Here is a 19,346-nt window from a genome sequence, read left to right as displayed (position 1 = left end):
GAGGGAGACAGAGAGGGAAGGGCCTGGAGGAAACGAGGCCAGAGAGAGTGAGGAGCCAGCCTGTGGCGGGGTGGTGGGCAGGCGAGGAGGAGGCAGAGGTGGGTTAGGAGCCTGAGAAGAGCGGTGGAGGGCAGCGCGGGCTCTGTGCAGGATCTCAGAGAGCCAAGGGGTAGACCCAGGCTTGTGGCTCAGCAGGGGTGGCCTGGACTCCTCTGGCTGCCAGTGACAACAACTCAGCTCAAAGTAGCTTCAGCAAGGGGCTGGGGATGTGGCTCAAGCGGTAGCGCGCTCGCCTGGCATGCGTGCGGCCCGGGTTCGATCCTCAGCACCACATACCAACAAAGATGTTGTGTCCGCCGAGAACTAAAAAAAAAATAAATAAATATTTAAAAAAAAAAAGTAGCTTCAGCAAAAGAAATGTGAGCTCGGGTGACAGAAAGCACCCCCAAGGGCGGCCCTCCTGTGGGACCCTCCCGACTTTCCATGAGGAGGGACAAGGCAGGTTTTGAGGTGCCTCCAACTTGGGGGCCCCAGGGAAAGAGGTTTTTGCTCTTCCCCCCTCTGTAGGCAAGATCTTAGGGAAGGACTCTCCATGTCTCCCTTCTGCCATGTGCCCCTTCCTGGGCCAAGGCGGCTGTGCTGGGGAGACAGTAGCTTCCCAGTTGCCCCGGGGGCCATGCCCCGCGTGCAGGCAGGTTTGGGCTTGCTGTCCTGAGTCCTCTTGGAGGGCATCAAGTAAGGGGGAGGCTGGGCAGAGAGGCCAGAGTTCAGGGAGGCCCAGGACCGGGGCGGGAGGCCTCTGGGGCAGGAGGGCCAAGGAGCACACGGGGAGGATCGGCACTGGCCCCCGCGTCTGGGTGAACCCCAGCCTCCTGTTGGGAGGGGTGTTAGTGGGAACACATCTACACACACTCAGGGACACGCACACACAGGCATCGGCACTTGCAGAGACACAACTACTCCTATACACACAGGTCCAGACACCCACACGGAGTCTGCACATGCAGAGAGACACACACAGCACTCACGAGCATGCACACGTACACCCCTGAGATGCACACTCACCCAGTAAGACACACACACACACACACACACACACACACGCCTCTCCCAGGCAGGAGGGCCCTCCCTCACCACCTCATCTGCTGACACTGAAACCCTGCCTGGCCAGCCCCTGCTGACCCCTGAGCAGCCTCTTTTGACCCCCAGGGCCCCGGGTCTTCAGGACTCTGGGCCTTGCCCACAGCCTTCGCGGCCTGCGTCTGCCCGCCGCGGCTCCGGCACCTGGTCTTCTCCCCTTCACCAGTACCTGGCTTCCCGCTGCCCAGATGCTCTCCTTTCAAGCCCCACCTCCAATGTCCCCTCCCTTGGGCTGGGTGCCCCCTGCCTGGCCCGTATCCCCCTGCACCCCTCCTCCACCTGGCGGTCCACAGTGGGACAGGAGATCAGGCTCCTGTTGTCCCGGTGGGCCGCACCACCAGGGGGCGGGTGGGTGAAGAGCCAGGGTGCCCTGCCTGCGGGGTCTCCTGCAGTCCCCGTGGCCACAGTCAGCAGATGACGGGGTGTGCCCAGCCCAGGGAGCCCTGGGCGGCCCAGACAGCTCTGCAGGGCCTGCCCCACCCGTCCAGGCTCACACTGACACATATTCACTTGAGGGGGCAGTGGGCCCCTCGTCCTGGGCAGCTGCGCCCAGGCTGCACCCTCCCCTCCCGGACACCAGTGACTCACATCTCCACCCGCCAGGCAGCCAGCGTGGACACACAGCCGCCTTTCAGCCCCTCGGCCTCAAACACTAGTGCAGTCTTCCCTCCGGGGCGCCTCCTCTCCCAGCAAGCTGCCCCCTCCCGGGCTGTGCTCGGCCCACACTGAGGCCCCGCCAGGCCCCTTCCTCCTGGAGCACAGGCCTCCCTGTCTCTCGTCACCCGGCTCCGGTCCAAGCCAGCCCTGAATGGCTGTCTTTTCACGACCAGAGCTGGCCAGGTGCATTCTGGGCAGCCCCGTTCCCACTGCTCCCGGATGGACATCTTCGGCCCCCGGCTGCCCAGAGCGGGAGTCCACTGAGGGCTGGGTGGAGACATGGCGGGACTCGGAGGTGCCCAGAAGTCCTTCCCAGCCTCCAGAGGCTCGGCACGCTGAGCCGCCCTCCACACACACGCTCCATCTGCTTCCCCAGCCTCGAGGATTGTTCCCACTGTAGAGAGGAGAACACTGAGGCCAGGGGAGGTGGGCCAGCTGGTGAGTGGGGGAGCCTGGACCTGGTCCTGGGCGAGCTGGTCGACGACCCCACCCTGCACCATGACGGGGGGTGGCTGAGACAGCACCAGGCCACCGAGAAGGGGCCACTGCGGGCACCTGGCGGTGGGAACCCTGACCCGGACCTCCTCCTTCTTGCGTAACCAATCTGTCCGAGGGCCTCTGGGTGGCTCCTTGCCAGTCTTAGTGTCTCCACCCCCTGCCCCCGTGGTGTGCTTGGTCCACAGTACAGGCCAGCTGGGGCTCTTCCCTGGGGACTCTGAAGTGGATTTGGTCTCTGGCCATCGCACTTCTGGGGACTAGGCCACAGGTAATCCACTCCGACTGTGTATGCGGGTTCTGAAGAGCCCATCAGAGGACAGAGGTGGGCACAGCGCTGGGATCCCGTGACAGGCTCTGCTGTGGCCAACTAATGCCCCTTCCTCAAAGATGTCCACGCCATCCTTGGGTCTGGTAAATGCGTTAGGTAGCAGAGTAGAGGGCCTTTCAGATGAAATTAAGGTCATAGACCTTGAAGCGGATTATTTGGGGGCCTGTGTTAGTCAACTTTTCTACACTATGACAAAATGCCTGAGGAAAACCACATTTTTTTTGATGGCACTGGGGATCGAACCCCGAGGTGCTGTACAGCACATTCCTAACCCTCTTACATTTTTTAATTTTAAAAAACAGGTTCTTGCTAAATTACCCAGGTTGGCCTCCAACTTGTGATCCTCCTGCCTCAGCCTCCTGAGGAGCTGGGATTACAGGTGTGTGCCACTGTGCCTGGCTTGAGAAAAACAACTTGAAGGAGGAAAAATTATTTTGGCTCCCAGTTTCAGAGGTTTCAGTTCATAGACGGCTGACTGTTGCTTGGGGCCTGAGATGAGGCAGAGCATCATGGTGGAAGAACGCACAGAGCCGACTAGGAGGGAGGGGGAGAGAGACAGAGGGGGGAGGGGAGAGCAGGGACGAGATGCAGTTCCCGAGGGCACGTCCCCAAGGACCCACTTCCTCCAGCTAGGCCCCACCTCCCAATGGTCCCTTCAGCTGTGAATCTGTCACGGGATTCATCCTCATGATCCAGTCACTTCCCCAAAGCCCCACCTCTGAGCACCGCCACCTTGGGGACGAGGCCTTCACGTGGGCCTGTGAGGGACACTCCAGTTCCGAGCTGTAATGGCCCGTCTAGCCCAGTGGGCATGTAACCATACGTCCTCTAACTGGGAGCAGGAGAGCTTCAGGAGCAGCAAGATCAGGGGACTTGGTGGCAGACGGCTTCCCTGCCTCTCCAGGTGCTGAAATGTAGGGGTCCAGGTGCCACCACCGAGGCCGGAGGGGTCTCCAGGAGCCACCTCCAAGGGCATAGGAACCTCAGTCCTACAGCCTCAAGGAACTGGGTTCTGCCCACGCCCTGAGGGGTGTGAGGTGGGTTGTCTCACTGGCCCACACCTCAGCTTCCACCCTGTAAAATCCTGAGCAGCCTGGACTTCTGACCAGCTTGAGCTGATACATCTGTGTGGCTTTAAGCCCCTAAGTTGGTGGCAGTCAGTTACGGCAGCTCTAAGAAATTGGTATTAACCGTGAACACGGGTGCCACTGTCCTCTGGTTGGGTTCAGGAGCCAAGAGCTTCTCATTTGTGGTTTTTGTCACCTGAGAGTAAGATTCCTGGCTGATGGCGTGATTGTTTTCTGTCTCCTCCCTCTCCCCACAGTCTGCCCGCCTCGCCGTGGAGGGCACAGGGGCACCCAGAGCTCCCTCCCAGTCACCCTCGGGCCTTGGAGCCTGTGAAGGTTTGAGGCTGCTCCTCCGGAGGCCCAGACCTGTCTCCTTCACCAAGACCACGGGTAGATCCCGTCCTCCCTAGAAGACCTAATGTCCCTGGGGAGGAGCCGGTGGGGAGCAGGGAGAGGCACTGGGTCCCCTCAGCTTCTTCTCCCTGGGGGCTGCTTAGGCAGCACCCACTGAGGGCCAGTGTCCCTCAGCCTGCTGGCCACCCTCTTCCTGCTCCTCCGCTTTGCCCCTGGAGTAAGGAGGGCAGAAGGCCTGGCGCCAGGCGCCGGAGCAGAGGAACGTTACTGAGATGACATCGCCTGAAGCCAGGTGCGCAGAAGTGTTAAGACGGATGATCTGGACTTCTCAAAACCAAGATCTTCAGGTCTTTGAAGAACATTTGAGAAAGACTGAAAAAGGCCACAATCTGGGAAAAACTACTCACAAAGCGCCTGTGTGAGCGCCCGGAAGAGCACTGAGACCACAGAACTCTCCTTCGAGGTCAGAGAGCAACCTGGCCGAGAGAACACGGGCCAGAGATCTGGAAGGGACACCTCACCAAAGAGGACAGATGTGGGTGGACACCGAGAGGTGGCGCTAGGTAGAGACGTGTCAAATAACCCCTGAGAAGACGTCAACAGCCATGACCATTAAAACCCGAGAAACCACTGCACACCTTTCAGATCATCGGAACTCAATCCTGGTGAGGATGAGGAACAACTGCATTCCCAAGTTCTGCTGATGGGAACGTAAATTGGATCAAGAGTTTTGGAAAACAGTGACACATCTTCTTAATAAGTTAAATATGTACTCACCTCATGAACCAGCTGTTCCACTCCCGAGTATTTATCAAGACAGAGTGCGTCCCTATAAAGACTTGTACGTCAGAGGCCACAGTAGCTTTATTTGTAGTAGACAAAATCTTTCAGGTACTCATGACGCTCAGTCAACAAGGGAGGATCTTTGGGACACTGGTCCTGTAAGATGTGTATGGCCTAGTGACATTCCAGCCTTTTCCTTTGTGTAAGCACATTCTATGCTGTTTGCACACTGACCTAGTTGCCGACGACATATTTCTCAGAACACGTTCCTGTCCGGGAGCAATGCACGACCATCCACGACTGTCTGCACCGCAGAATACTGACCACACAGAGGAATCAACTATGGATACACGCTGCAGCAGGGACGGACCTCAAATCATTGCCCTGGATGAAAGCCAGACGAAACAAAGTACATACCCTGTGATTGTATGTACCAAATTCTAGAAAACGCAAACAAAATCGTAATAACAGAAGGACGGCTTGCCTGTGGATGGGCTGAGGCGGAAGGAAGAGGTTACAAAAGGGATTGAGGAAACTGTGGGGGTGACGTTTGGGTTCCCCACATTTATTGTTTCACGAGTGTTGACATATTAAAATTTATTACACTGTATACTTTAAACACACAGTTGACTGTTGTCAATCATACCTCAATAAAGCTGTTAAGAAGAACAACGTGGAACAGGAAGGATGGGGAGAGGGACATTCACGTGGCGGGGATGGCCGACAGGAGGAACACAGCCCACATTGTACAGCTGGCCCGGTCACTCCAGTTGACGACTATTAACTGAAATTCAAAACAGCTAATAGAGAGGATCTCGAATGTTCCCAACACAAAGAAATGATGTGTCTGACGTGACAGGCCAGTCACCCTGATCTGATCCTTATATATGGTATACACAGTGCCCCATAAATAGGTGCGATTTCTATGGGTCAATTAAAATACATTAATAATAATAATAGGGGGACTATGGCACAGGTGTTGCGCAGAGGAGGTTCGTGGTTTTCTGAGAGGGCAGAATGGAGGCCCAGTGGTGGCCAGTAGTGACCCCAGAGTGTGGGTGGGCACATCAGCCCCACCTGGGCCCCTGGGAAAAGCAGATGCCAGGTGAGCTCTCCCGGGAGACTGTGCACATTGAAACTGCAGCTTGGGCCAGGCCCGACCAGGACACCTGGACCCAGGCCCTCCAACCCTCTCAGAGACTATGGCAAGGACTCCCTAGTGTGTCTGTAGAGTGACTGGGGACATGGTCAGTTCGGGAGAGCTGGAGGCAGGAAAGACTCTCTGATTTGTGTCCCCAGCCACTTGGGCCCCATCATGGACCAAGATCCTGAATTGCATTTGGTCTTGCTCTGATCTGAGCGTTTGGGCTGGATTTCATGATGCCACCTGGCCTCCAAGAATTTATGGAGTTAGAGGTCCTGGGACAGAGTGCAGAGTCCTCTCTGCTTAGATTCCTCGGGATTGGACCGAGTCCCTGGGGCCTCTTCTCATCCTCCATCCCATAAGCAGAGACTGAAAGGGTGACCGGAGCCCGAGGAATAGGGCAAGAGGACTGCTCGGAAGAGGGCCACCACGGGGTTGCGATGAGGGGCAGGAGTGGCTAATGGGCATTTTTAGAGGCAGCAGACTTTAAGATTCTGTAGAGGGGACCCAGGATCTGTCCTGACATTACAGGTGTCAGAGGAAAGAAAGCCAGCGCTGGGTTTGCTGCCATGAGACAGGAACCCCACTCCACGGGACGTGCCTTTGGGGGACAGGCCTCGGTGGGCACTGGAGCCTGGGTCAGGGTCAGAGCCCCAGGGACTGCTGTGTCCACTGCTCTACAAGGTGGCCAGCTGTGATGCTGAGTCCACCTGGCCTGGGCCTGCTTCAGCGCCTGAGCCTCAGATGGCGTGGGGGGCGGGGGGGTGGCCAGCTGCAGGTCCTGGCCATGCCAGGAGGCAGAGGCCCTTCACTGCCGGCCTGGCCACACCCTGGGCCCGTGGTCATGGAGTCCTCACTCTGGCAGTAAACGTCTTCTTCAGCCAAACCGCCGGACAGGAGAGAACCAGTTTTGTGTTTCATCTTGGGGCAGATTGAGTTACTGAGAAGTTCTGTCTGACTCCAACTGCAGCCTTGAACTTCTTGGTCCAGTTTGTTTGGCCTGCTGCCCTGGTGTCTCCTGGTGACCTTAAAATCTGCAGCAGCATGAAGAAAAAAGAAATCATGCCATGTTCAGGAAAATGAATGGACCAGAGACCATCACATTAACAAAATAAGTCAGACTTAGAAGGTCAAGGGTGGTGTGTGTTCTCTCCTCTGAGGAAGCTAGAGGGAAGGGGGAAAGAGAGGTGCCGGTGGATCTCCTAAAAATCAAAGGGAGATCAGCAGAGGGAAGGGACCAAGGGGTGGGAGGCCGGGAGGGCGCGGAAGTGCAGGGGGGTGATACTGGCCAAATGCTGTCGTCGTGTTTTGTGGGTGTGTGAGTGTGTAACAACAACCCCCATCAATGTGCACAACTGTTAGACATCAATCAAAAAACGTGGAAAAAAATCTGTGCCAGAACCTGGAGAACCTTCCCTCACGGGAAGGTGTCACCCACCAGCAGAGCAAGGAGCGTCGGCTGGCCCGGAGCCAGTGCCACCACAGCCCGTTGGCACCTCTCTGGGCCCTTCAGTCTTCCAGAGGGACCCTGACCATGTCTTAAACAGAAATGAAGGCAGAAGGCCTCTCTCCGAGGGAGGACGGGAAAACCTAGTGGGGTGATTCTTGCTGCTGAAGACTCACCCCTAGGTGCGGGTTTCCCATCAAGGACCTGAGACAATGGCCTGCCTCCTGGTCCCTCTTCCCGGCAGTGGGAGGGGAAGGGTCAATGGACAGGGTCAGGACCAGCCTGGAACTCCCCAGACACTGTGACTGAGTGGACTGTGACCACAGACGGGGAACAGTGTGGCCTGCCAGGTCTAAGAGACCAGCTAATTGCTTGACAAACCTTGTGTGCTGACTAGTTACACCCCATCTGAAGAATCGGTTAAAAAACAAAAAGGCAGAGATTCTGTTGGCTCAGAGGAGCAGAAGGGGACAGGTCAGGCTGTTCTGGAAACTGGCCACCAGAGACTCCACTGGACACCACCTGGTTCTGCCTCTTCTTCAGTAGCAGCTCATGGTGGCTTCTCAGGGCCACCACCAGCTGCCATCGCAGGTTCCCATCAAGCCCTCAGCCCGGGGCAACTCCCCAGGGCAGGCTCTGAAGCAGGGTGCAGGGAGGAAGGGCCTTCCGCTGGAGTCCCAAGGTGGGGGGGGAGGGGAAGGAAGGAGCAGCCCCACAACTTGGATGAGGTGAACACAGACCCAGCAGCACTCCAACTTCTGAATGGAGCCCAGGGATACAACAGGCCACCCCACCGTTGGGTCAGCAGGCCACCACGAGGCCTTGTGGTCTACCTGCTCCGTCCTTGTGTCCACCTGGCTCCCTGCTCTGCCTGGTCAGGCCTGCCCCACCCTTTCTGGTTATAGTTCCAGGTATTACTTAGAATTCGCTTCCCCTTGAAGCCCTGTGTGGAAGGCCACTCCCTCTTCCTGCTCTTCAGGCCACCCTGAACACCCCTTGCCTGAGCTCCAGTCTGGCCTAGCCGCTCAAAGGTCTGCCCTGCCCAGCTGAGCCTCCTTCCCTGCCACTGGAGCTGCCCGTCAGTTCCCGGCCTGTCCCGCCTCCCTGCCCGGGAGAGCTAATGTGCTCTAGTCCCTACTCCAGGACCCTCCTGGGGTCCCACAGAAGCTCCTGGGCTGCTTGCTGCTAGGGCTTCCCAGTGGCGCCGATGCTCCTCCAGGGCCTGTCCCACATCAGCCTGAGCTCCGGCATCAGGCAGATCACAGAGCCCATGAGCGACGCTCCTTGGCCTTGGCCGGCTCTGCCCAGGGCCAATCCGTGCCTGGCCCTTGGTGCTCCAGGCCTGCAGCTGGCTCCCCTGAGTGTGCATGCTGTTGGCTATCCAGCCCCGGATGGGCAGGGATCCCAGCGTAGGTTCCAGAGGGTGTCCAATGACAGACCTTGAGTCTAGCCTCATGTCCCGCGGTCAACGGGCCTCCCAGTGGGCCCTGGGACTATGCTGCTCCTGTTCAGTCAGGGAATGGTGCTGGTGGTTCCTGACCTCACTCTGGTGGCTTGGCCTCCCCTCCTCTTGCCTCTGGATCCAGCACTTTATCCCAGCATCTCTCTTCACCAGTAAGCCCCGGGCCCAGCCCTGCTCCTCTGGGCCCCTCTGCCTCTGCCTCTCCCATGAAGATGCCACTGTCCGAGCTCAGGCCCGGCCTGGGTGCTGCTCAGAGACCTGCTAGTCTGAATGTGCACCCCCACTTATCTCCCTTTTCAGCCCTGGTCAGTGCCCCTTGCCCCAGGTTGGGGACCAGAGTCGAGTTCCAGGGGTCCATTCCGATACCCAGTGAAGCCTCCTCACTTGCAGGAAGTGGTGACTCATCACTGAGCCTGGCAGCCAGGGCGGCTCCACTTCCCTGGGGCCTCAAGTGGGTGTGCTTCTGTGAGGCACACAGGGACAGTGGAGGCATGAGCGTGGCAGTGTGCCAGCAGGACAGTGTCCAAGGAACACCTAAGTCATTGGGAGGAAACCCTCAGCTATCGCACAGCTGGGAGAACGGTTGCAGGCTGGCTCCTGAATGTGAGGCCTGAGTGAGCTGGCGTGGGAGCCTGGGCCACCTGTGGCCACGTGAGAGATGTGGGTGGAGCCCCCTGGAGCAGCCGCCACCAGGCCACACACCCTTGGTTTTGCCATCCTAAGGGTCACACGTTGCCCTGCTCTTCCAATCTCCCCGACAGGACCCCTGGTCCACCCACACTGTGCCTCGGGCCGCACCATCTAGCACCACTTCTGCCTGGGGGTGCTCTCTGCGGGGGAAGGCTCTGCTCTGTGGTGCCTGCCCATTCCTATGGTGTAAATGTGCCACCATGGCCAGTTTCAAGCGACCAGGATGATGTCACTGAACACGGAGTATTTCCACCATAATGACGCAATACGTGCAGCTACCTCCAGGATAGGCAGTAGTGAATGTCGCAAAGTAAGTGTAAAGGGACAGGCCTGGGATATTGATTCTTTGTTTTTAATAGAACTCACTGAATCATAGGCCTCACAATTTAGGTTCTGGTCATGGCTGTATTTACAACCAGCTCACAGGACTCCTCTGAGAAGTGGCCTGACAGCAGTTCTTGTGCTGGCCCCAGACACCACTGCTCCCACCCAGGAGCCGGCGGAGGCCTGGTGGGCTGCGGCCTTGCTGCCGCCCCCTGCCAGAGCTCGTGCGGTCAGGCCGCCTCTGCTCCCTTCCCTAGGACGGCTTGTCTCAGAGCCTCTGCCTCCAGCTCACGTCCTTGGCCTGCTCCGTGCCAGGCTGACCTGTGGCCTCGGGCAGCCTCCTCCTCCATCTCCTCCACAGCGTGAGCCCGGGACGGCCCTCCATGTGCTCCTTTCCCTGCACCTGCCCCCTCTTCCTTGCCCCTGGTTCTGTCCCAGTCTCTCCCGACACCCGTGGAGTGGCTCTGGATCTGTTGGTCTCTCTGCCTGACTTTTTCCCAGTGGTGCTGCTTCCTCCTGGAAGTCTGCCTGTCGCTTCCAGCAGGGTTTGTCCTCCCTAGAAGAGGACAGCAGCCGAGGGCCAGTGTGACTGTGTCTCTACCTCGAAACACAGAGTGCCCCAGCGGATGGAGCTGCTCAGCTGACTTAGAATGGGGAGGCCGCGGCAGCGAGTGAGGTGAGTTCTGAACCTCTCTGTGCCGCAGGTGTCCCAGCGACGCCCTTGGTCCCTCCAGCTGTCCCATGTCCATGTCTTTCCACACAGGCCCTGGCTGTGTGATGAGAGGGCCCCCGGGAAGACAGCATGCGTGATGTCAGAGAGACTTGAGAAGAACTACCATGTAGGGGGTGAAACCCCACGGGAGGAGACTCAAATCAATGGCCACTACCAGACACGGGTACGACCCTGACTGTCCCCCGACCACAGAGGCAAACTGAGTCCAGACAGATCCAGCAGAAGAAACGAGCCCAACCATGGTAAGTTTCAGAGGTGGTTTGTTAGGTGCAAAGACCCACAGCATCGCTCCAACCACATCTCACTAGGAGCCCCTGAGCCCCTCGAGGGGAAAGGAGGACAGTCAGGCAAACAGGCCCAGCCACAGCCACAGGCTGCGCTGCAGGGGACTGGGAGGGTCCAGGAGGATCCCCGATCCTGCACTAGGGTGAGGGTAAGGGTGAGGGGCGAGGCATTCTCTGAGCATGATTTAAGGGGAGCAGAGCAAACTCATTAATCAAGGTAAATAATACTTTAATACAATATTTCAAAAATCAAATCAACACAATGGTCCATGTACAACTGCATATTTTTGTAAAAAATATTTGTTTTTGTAAAAAAATATCGGTTTGAGGTCCAGGATTAGGGTTAGGTAAGCCAAATAGGGTTATACAAGTACAGGGTGAGCCTTGTTTTTTATTTTAAAAAAACTTTGATATTTTATAATTTTTTGCATTTGGTTTTGATTTAAAAAAAAATTGCATTAATGGGGGTTGAACCCAGGGCCTGTGTAGGCCAGGCAAGTGCATGACTACTGAGTTACACTTCCAGCCCTTTTCTAAAAATTTTTGGAGACAGCACCTTGCTAAGTTTCCCACAATGACCTGGAACTTGCAATTCTACCCCTGCCTTCCTGGTAGCTGGGGTTGCAGGTGTGCACCACCATGCCTGGATGTAGCTCCAGTTGTCAGGCAGTTATACCACACTCTGAATGAAGCAAATGAGATCAAGTGCTTCTCAGAAAAAAAATCGGAGGGAAAAAAGGAAAGAAAAAATTGGGCTGGGTACAGTGGCACATGCCTATGAGCCCAGCGACTCAGGAGGTTGATGCAGGAGGATCACAAGCTCGAGGGCAGCCTGGGCAACTTAGCAAGACCTTTAAAATAAAATCAAAAAGGGTCGGAGAGGAAATGAGATGGTAGAACTCTTGCCTAGCACGTGCCAGGCAGGACCTGGGTTCAATCCCCAGTGTTGCAAAAAGGAGGGAGGAGGGGGAGGAGTACGGGGTAACCAGAGAGTTGGGCTTAGCTTCCAGGGCCAGAGGGGCCCACAGTTATTAGAGGTTCTAAGATTCTTCCCTTGGTAGGTCTCATGGGCAAATCTTAGGAGTCATGTGATTGCTCTCCAGATGCTCTTTAAAGAACTCTCGGCTTATTGTGTATTTGGTATTTTCCCCTGTAGATTGGGTTCATGTCCAAGCTCAGCTAACTCTGTGGAGCCAGCAGATAGCTGAACTATTTATGAACAGGTCCTTGGTATTTTAAAAAGCACGTTTCCAGCCCGCAGCCTTGGAAGGCAGAGTGTGCCTGGGCGTGGCCCCCAGGCCGCGGTGAGAGGCCCAGTGGCTCTACTCCTTTCTCTTTAAAAGACTAGCTTTTCTTCTTCCCCCATGACCAGACATTTGCCACTGAGATTTCTGCTCATCTGAAGGCGAGGGAGAGACAGTACTGGCTCAGACCTCAGACCAGGGAGACACGGCTGAAAGACACGCCCCTGGGTGTGTGCTCTCCCACACCAGGCAGGGAAAGGCCGTGCCAGGTGGCGCCCGAGGAATCCCAGGGGAGTGGACTGGTGGGCACGGGGAGCACCCTTTGCTGCTGTTTATCTGTGACCATGGAGTGATTCCCTTCCGGGGCCTCTGCTCCCCCTGCCCGCTTCTCAACCCTGGAGACCAGCACCTGATTGTAGTCCAGGCATCTGCAGGCCGAGCCAGGGGTTCAGAGGGCACCTGAGGCCCTGGGCTCCACAGCCTCCCTCCCCCAGCCTCCCTCCTCCTTGGCCTGCAGGAGGACGCACGCACTTCCAGAGAACTGAGATGCGGTGCTGGGCTGTGCGCACCAGAGTTCTAAGGTGCCTGCCCGAGCTGCAGCCAAGAATGCTGAGTCCCAGGGTCCTGGCCCTAGATAGGCTTACGGGACTGTCATGCGGAACCTGGTTCTTTCTTGCTCAAGGGACTTCTGCTGGCTTCTGCCTGCTTCTAAGGAGTCACAGGCCACTGAAAAACACAGGGATTGTCCTTTATTTCCAACCTGTGGGTCCCCTGAGATGTCTCCACTGAAGGCAGGAGACACCTGGGACATGGCCTGGACACTAACTTGCTTTCCCTCCCCATCGCCTTCTAAAACCTGATCAGTTTCATGATTTTACAGTGTGGGTAACACCCAGGGTACTGTGCTGTGCTGGCTCTGAGGGTGAATGTCCCTCCTCTGTCCTAAGACTTGGGCCTGATTTACCCTCAACAAGAACAGTGGTCACTGGTCATTTTGCTGGTGGAGGTGGTATGTTGTGGTCTTTTTTAAATCTTTTTTTTTTTTTTTTTTTTTGGTGCTGGGAATTGAACCCAGGGGTGCTTTACTACTGAGCTGTGTCCCCAGTCCTTTCATTTATTTATTTCTCATGTGATCCTCCTGCCTCAGCCTCCTAAGCTGCTGGGATTACAGGTGTGTGCCACATGCCTGGCCTTATTCATGATCTTAATACAGGGAGGGAAACACAGGGCATTAAACCGGCCGGTTTTCTAAAGCTTTTAAAAATTGTGTGCAGCCAGGTGCAGTGTCACACGCCTGTAATCTGTGACTCAGGAGGAGAAGGCAGGCGGACTGCAAGGCGGAGGCCAGCCCAGGCAACTTAGCAAGACCCTTCCTCAAAGAAATGAAATGAAATGAAAATAAATAGATAAAAAGGGCTGGGCTGGGGATATAGCTCAGTGGTGGCGCGTCCCTGAGTTCAATCCCTAGTACCACAAAAAATAAAATAAAAACCAAAAAACTAAGAACCCGGGTAGGAGCAGAGGGCTGCTCTGAAGCTGCTGGAGCATTCCATATTCTCTATCTCAAGTGAAGACCCAAACAGAGTCCCCAGGCTGCTGCTGGGGCTGACACTGGCTTGAGAATGAGGTGCCTTAAGATGAGGACCTCCGCAGCTGGTCCCAGTGAGGACAGGGGCTTCCACAGGGCAGCCCTGGTCAGCAGTCTGCAGAGTCCCTCTGGCTGGCTGAGCTTTCATGGGCTCAGCCTCTCCTCGGGAGCCAGGGAGATGGCAGGGCTCCCAGGTTTGGTCTCGAATTCTGCCCAGCTGGTGCTGGGGAGCTGGGGATGCTGGCTGGACCTGGGCCGAAGGTCTCCCGAGGGCAAAGGCCACGGCTCTCCTCCTGTGAAGGTGACCAGGAAATGTCCCCTTGCCGGGAGGGCAGTAGTAGGCTCCCCAGCCCTCCCCATGTGGCTCTCCTAGATGAGAAGGGCCCAGATGGTGGGCAGTCACGACCTTACTCCTGGCTGGCCTGGCGGGCGGGTCCCTCCCCAGTTCCCTAGTCGTTCAGTGTCTCGTTGACAACTGTCTCTTCACATCTGTCACGTGCAGCTGCTGGCTGGCAGAGAACGGGAAGCTGGCTGGTCCTCAGGCAACGGGACAGTGACACCCAGGGAGAGAAGCATGCTCACTTCCTGTAGGACTGGCTGCCTGGGGAAGAAGGGCCAGAGCAAGATGCCAGCTCCAAGTGATGCCTGCACAGAACCCCTCTGTGCCACACAATCCCTCTTTCAACCCGCTCATGTCAAACAGAATGAGAACTTTCCCTCCCGGGTCCCGACTCCTGGCCCCGGCACGGCCTCCCCCCACAGGAAGCAGGCCGCCTGGTGGGGCCGCCCGGTTGGGTTGCCGTGAGCTCTGCTGGGTCCACTTCCCGAGAGCTGTGCACACGGCTCAGGCTGCGAGAGGCATCTGGGTGTGCGGTCAGGGCAGCCATCAGCTGCTGGGGTGCTACTGATGTGATGTTATTACCCGCGCTCTTCTGACCTGGTGTGGCCTGGAAACTGGCAGGGTCAGAGGCCTGACCACTGTCCTCTAGCCGAGCTTTCCCTGGGTCTCCTGCAGCTGCCCTTGGGGCTGGGGGAGGTAGCCTGGCCTGAACTGAGGCTTCGCTGAGTCTCCCCCAGGAACAGGGGCCCGTGGCCTTGCAGCCTGCAGGTCCTCAGGTGACCACAATGCCCAGGTCTGGCCATGGAGGGCTGGGGACAGTCACAGAAGCGCCTGTCTCTGAGTGTGGCTTATTTCAGGCTGTTTGGGCTTCTTTGCTTTGTTCATTTTCCTCTGAAAAGGTCCAGCTTAGTTGGGGTGCAGAGGTGGTAGGGTGGGGAGCCAACTGGTTGAGGCTGGGAGGGTTGTCCTGACAGGGAGCAAAAGGGCAGCAAGGGAGGCCCCAGGACACAGTGGGGACCCTTGGACCCACCCACAACTGGCCCTCCTGGTGGCCCTGCTACCTGGCTTGTGAGGAGTCACCTGCTTCTATTTAAAAAAAATTTTTTTAGTTCTACATGGACACAACATCTTTCTTTCTTTCTTTTTATGTAGTGCTGAGGATCAAACCCAGTGACTTACATGTGGGAGGCAAGTGCTCTGCCACTGAGTCACAACCTCAGCCCCTCACCTGCTTCTATTTGACTGTGTCCCCCACTGGGACACAGCTGTTGGGCTGAGGCCTGGGTGGGAGTCTCCCAGCACAACATAAGCCTCGTTCCAGGGCCAGCCTCCTTCGCCAGGACAGGCCAGGTTGACCCCGCATGGGGGTTGGTCACTCTGAGCTACTGGCTAGGGCCCAGGCTGACTTACTGTGCAGGCCCCTTGAGGAGGAAGCTGTGGAGCCAGGGCGGCTGGCCTTCTGGGGGCCACACGAGGAGAACTGGGGGGTCAGGGCTGATGCCTTTGCCTTGGGCGAGTTCAGTTTGAGGGTCTCTGGAGTGTCGGGGGTCCTTGGCTTGCAGGTGAAAGTCGATGCAAACTCCCTAGGGAAAAAAGTGCAGTTAGAGTCCCCGCTACTGAACCGCGGTTAGGAAGAGGGGAGGAGGGAGGCAGCTATACTGCTGAGCCCCAACAGATGCCAGGAAGGCCCTGACATAGGCATGGGGTGGGGAGGGTGGCACAGGCACCCACAGGCAAGAATCCCCGCCCTGTGGAGCTCACAGTCTAGGTGACAGGGAGATCATGAAAAGCAAACCCTAAGGGGGGTGAAGGTGGGAAGGGGACAGAGCCTCCGAGAGATGGATGGTGGGAAGGCATGTCAGCAGAACAGGGTCCCCAAAGATGTCTGGGTCCCAAATCATGTTCAATTGCATGACAAAGAGGAATTAAAGTTGAGGAGTGACCTTAGGACTCCTAAATTTGCAGGCTTGCTGGGGCTGCTAATTAGCCAGGCGTACCGTACAGGAGGGAGATTGTCCCGGCTTATCTAGGCAGGCCCAGGTGATCACAGGCTCCTCCCAGGAGAGAGAGGCAGGCGGCCCAATGATCAGGGAAAGAGATGGGCTGTGGAAGAAAGGCCCAGGGATGCACGGCCTTCAGAAAAACCTGGTCCTGGCCTATAGGCACTGACTGCCCAAGGTGGAAGGGGAGCTGAGAGACCAGAGGCAGAGAAATCCAGGAGTGCCACAAATGCAGTGTGCTAGGGACCGGTGGCCAGAGCGTGTCTCCGTGGGCAGCAAGACAGAAGGATCCCACATCCCGAGGCAGGAGAAAGTGATCTGTATGCTGAATCACACAACGGTGGGCCTTGACTCACCGGAATGTCCCTGTAAAACTATTAGCATGCCCAGTGTGAGGTCAGAAACAGTCGGGCATCTGTGGCTGCACAACATGCTTGGCTGACTATCTTAATGACTGTTTGTCAGAGAGGGCTTGGGATGTGTGTCAGGGTCACCTGGCAGGCCAGCGGCGGTTTTGACCAACATGGCTCCAGGTCAAGCTGGAGCCCTTCAGCACAGCTGCTGACTTTGAGGACAGAACAAGGGTCACAAGGAGGGCCAAGGAGTACAGGTGGCCTTTAGAAACAGGGGACAGCAATGAACAGGCTGTCCCCCAGAAAGGAATGGATCTATTAACACCCCTTGAATCTGGCCCAGTGACTTCCGCCCTGCGGAGCTCGAAGTTAATACACTGGTGTTGTTGAGGTTTCTAAGTGTTGAAATCTGCTTCAGCAGCAGAAGGAAGCTGATTTTAGATGGGGTGGCCAGGAAAGGTCTTGCTGAAAACAAATGACAGTGAACCCTCAATCCTGTGAGGCGGGCATCACACTTCATTTATAAGATGTACAAATTAAGAGTCCATAGCAGGTAGCTGAGACCAGGGGGACCTTGAAGCCAGCACTTTTCAGGTGCCCACAGGACCTAGCCTGCTGCAGCAGCCTCGCCGGACATGGTGGCCCTGTGTGGGCACTGGCTCCCTCCTCCCGCCAGCAGTGAGGTCTTGTGCTGCCTCCCAGCAGGGGTTGGACGTATGGTCTCTCGGCCCGTCTTGGGCTCTCACCTTGACTTCCTGACTACCTGATGTGCTGATTTACTGACCATGTCTGTGAAGACTTGGAGCCCCCAGAAGTCCTTCAGGTGTGGTCACCACTCCATGAGCTTATGTGGGTGCCTCAGCGTGTGGGCGAGTCTATGCACAGAGGGCTGCTGAGCTGCTGAGGAGAGCCTTCCAGGCAGGAAACAGAGGTGCGGGCAGGTTGCAGGGCTCCCACCCTGGGGGCAGGGGCAGGTGTGCAGTGCAGGCCGGGAGAGCGAGACCCAGGACTCCAGTGTAGCATGCGCAGGAGCCAAGCTCCCTGGAGTGGCCAGTGACCCTCAGGGCTGCCCTTCCACCCTCCAGCTGTGACTAGATGTGAGCAAGTTCCCTGACACTTGGGCAGCCTCAGTTTCTCTCCTGTAAGATGTCTATGTGATGATTCAGTGATGCACATTTGTCCCCAAGGCAAGTACTACATAAAATAAGTGTTACTGTTCTGGAAGCTTCTTTTTTTATATATATATTTATTCCTGGGGCTGGGGATGTGGCTCAAGCAGTAGCACGCTCGCCTGGCATGCATGCGGCCCGGGTTCGATCCTCAGCACCACATACAAATAAAGATGTTGTATCCGCTGAAAACTAAAAAATAAATATTAAAATTCTCTCTCTCTCTGTCTCTCTCTCTCTTAAAAAAAAAAAGAAAAATGTTTATTAAAAAATATTTATTCCTAAGTTTTAGGTGGACACAATATCTTTATTTTACATTTATGTGGTGCTGAGGATTGAACCCAGTGCCTCTAGCATGCTAGGCAAGCGCTCTACCACTGAGCCACAATCCCAGCCCTCTGGGAGCTTCTTTAGAGAAAACTGGAATTTCTATGGCATTTCTATATTTCTATATGCTTTTCTCTTTGTATTGAGTATATATCACTTTAATAAGTAGAAAAACAATACTGACAATATCTAAAAAGTCTCTAAATTCAAATTAGGAAAAAGACTGGCATAAAAATGGTCCCTACTTTAGGCCAGAAGTCTTCAGGCCAGATTCAGGAGGACGTGGAGGACATAACTCTACTGCATTTTTTAAAAATTGCAAAATTAAGTCGAGTGCGGTGGCACACACCCATCACCCCAGCTGTTCGAGTCAGGGGCTGCGGCAGGAGGATTTGGGGTTTGAAGCCAGTCTAGACAACTTAGTGAGACTTTGTCTCAAGCTAAATGAAAAGGAGATGTGGCCCAGTGGCAGGGCACCCCTGGGTTCAACATTTAGTACAAAACCCCCAACAAAACAGGAACAACTGAGACGCAAGTAAAAAATGGCCTCTTCAGAACAGTGGCAACTATCACGGCAGTGGCCAGGGTGGGGCCTGACACTGGGCTACCTGCACACGTCCTCAGCTGTGGTCTTGGGAAAGGGAGGCCAGCCCCGGCCATCCTGGGAGCCATCCAGCACTGGGGGTTCAGGCCCAGGAGGGCTGACTGGATTCACATATGGCACCTTAAAGCCCATGAGCAGTGACATCAGGCAGTGGAGTCAGGGGTCAGCTGAGGGGAGGCAGAGAAGGGCTCAGAACCTATAACCCCCCAGCCCCAGAGTGAGCAGGAAAGGGCACTGTCCTTTTGGAGAGCAACTTAGCAAGGTGTCTAAAGCCTTGAGGGGTTGGCTACTCTTACATTTCAACTTGGCTGGACCACAGTATCCAGATATTGGGTCAAACCTCATTCTGGATGTGTCCGTGAAATTGGTTTTTGGATAAGATTAAGATTTAAGCTGGGTGTGCGGTGGTGCACGCCTGTGGTCCCGGCTACTTGGGAGAATTAGGCAGAAGGATTGCAAATTCAAGGCCTGTCTGGACAACTTACTGAGATTCTGCCTCAAAATAAATTTTTTTAACAAGGGCTGGGGATGTAGCTCAGTGACAGAGTGTTTGCCTAGATGTGAGAGGCCCTGGGTTCAATCCCCAGCACCACACACAACTAAAGCAAAATTAAACATTTTTTTTTTAGTTGTCAATGGACCTTTATTTTATTTATTTTTATGGGGTACTGAGGATCAAACCCAGAGCCTCACACATGCTAGGCAGGTGCTCTACCACTGAGCCATAACCCCAGCCCCCAAATCAACATTTCAGTGGTAGACTTCAAATAAAGCAAATCACCCTCCAGAATATGACTGGGCTTCATCTGT

At 55.8% G+C, this 19,346-nt stretch overlaps 1 protein-coding gene across 7 annotated transcripts in view; it reads right to left on the bottom strand.

Moving 5' to 3' along the window:
- Positions 1 to 5,472: 5,472 nt before the first annotated feature.
- Positions 5,473 to 19,346, bottom strand: part of ARMC9 (armadillo repeat containing 9) — a 139,308-nt gene continuing 125,434 nt past the window's right edge. Inside the window, exons 23-24 of one of the 7 annotated variants that reach the window (XM_081260762.1) lie at positions 15,494 to 15,666; positions 5,473 to 7,005 (exon numbers count right to left, since the gene is read on the bottom strand). In XM_081260762.1, coding sequence (XP_081116888.1) covers positions 6,698 to 7,005; positions 15,494 to 15,666 — 481 coding nt within the window. In that variant the 3' untranslated portion in view covers positions 5,473 to 6,697. Of the gene's footprint in view, positions 7,006 to 11,573; positions 14,345 to 15,493; positions 15,667 to 19,346 lie in introns of those variants that run through there. The other 6 variants (XM_081260759.1, XM_081260758.1, XM_081260760.1 and 3 more) reach the window with 6 other exon arrangements.

The sequence above is a fragment of the Spermophilus citellus genome (genome assembly GCF_964194105.1).
Source record: "Spermophilus citellus genome assembly, chromosome: 11".
Classification (NCBI taxonomy): Eukaryota; Metazoa; Chordata; class Mammalia; order Rodentia; family Sciuridae; genus Spermophilus; species Spermophilus citellus.
Note: the sequence above shows the minus strand (reverse complement) of the source record. Positions and strands in the feature narration are given on the sequence as shown.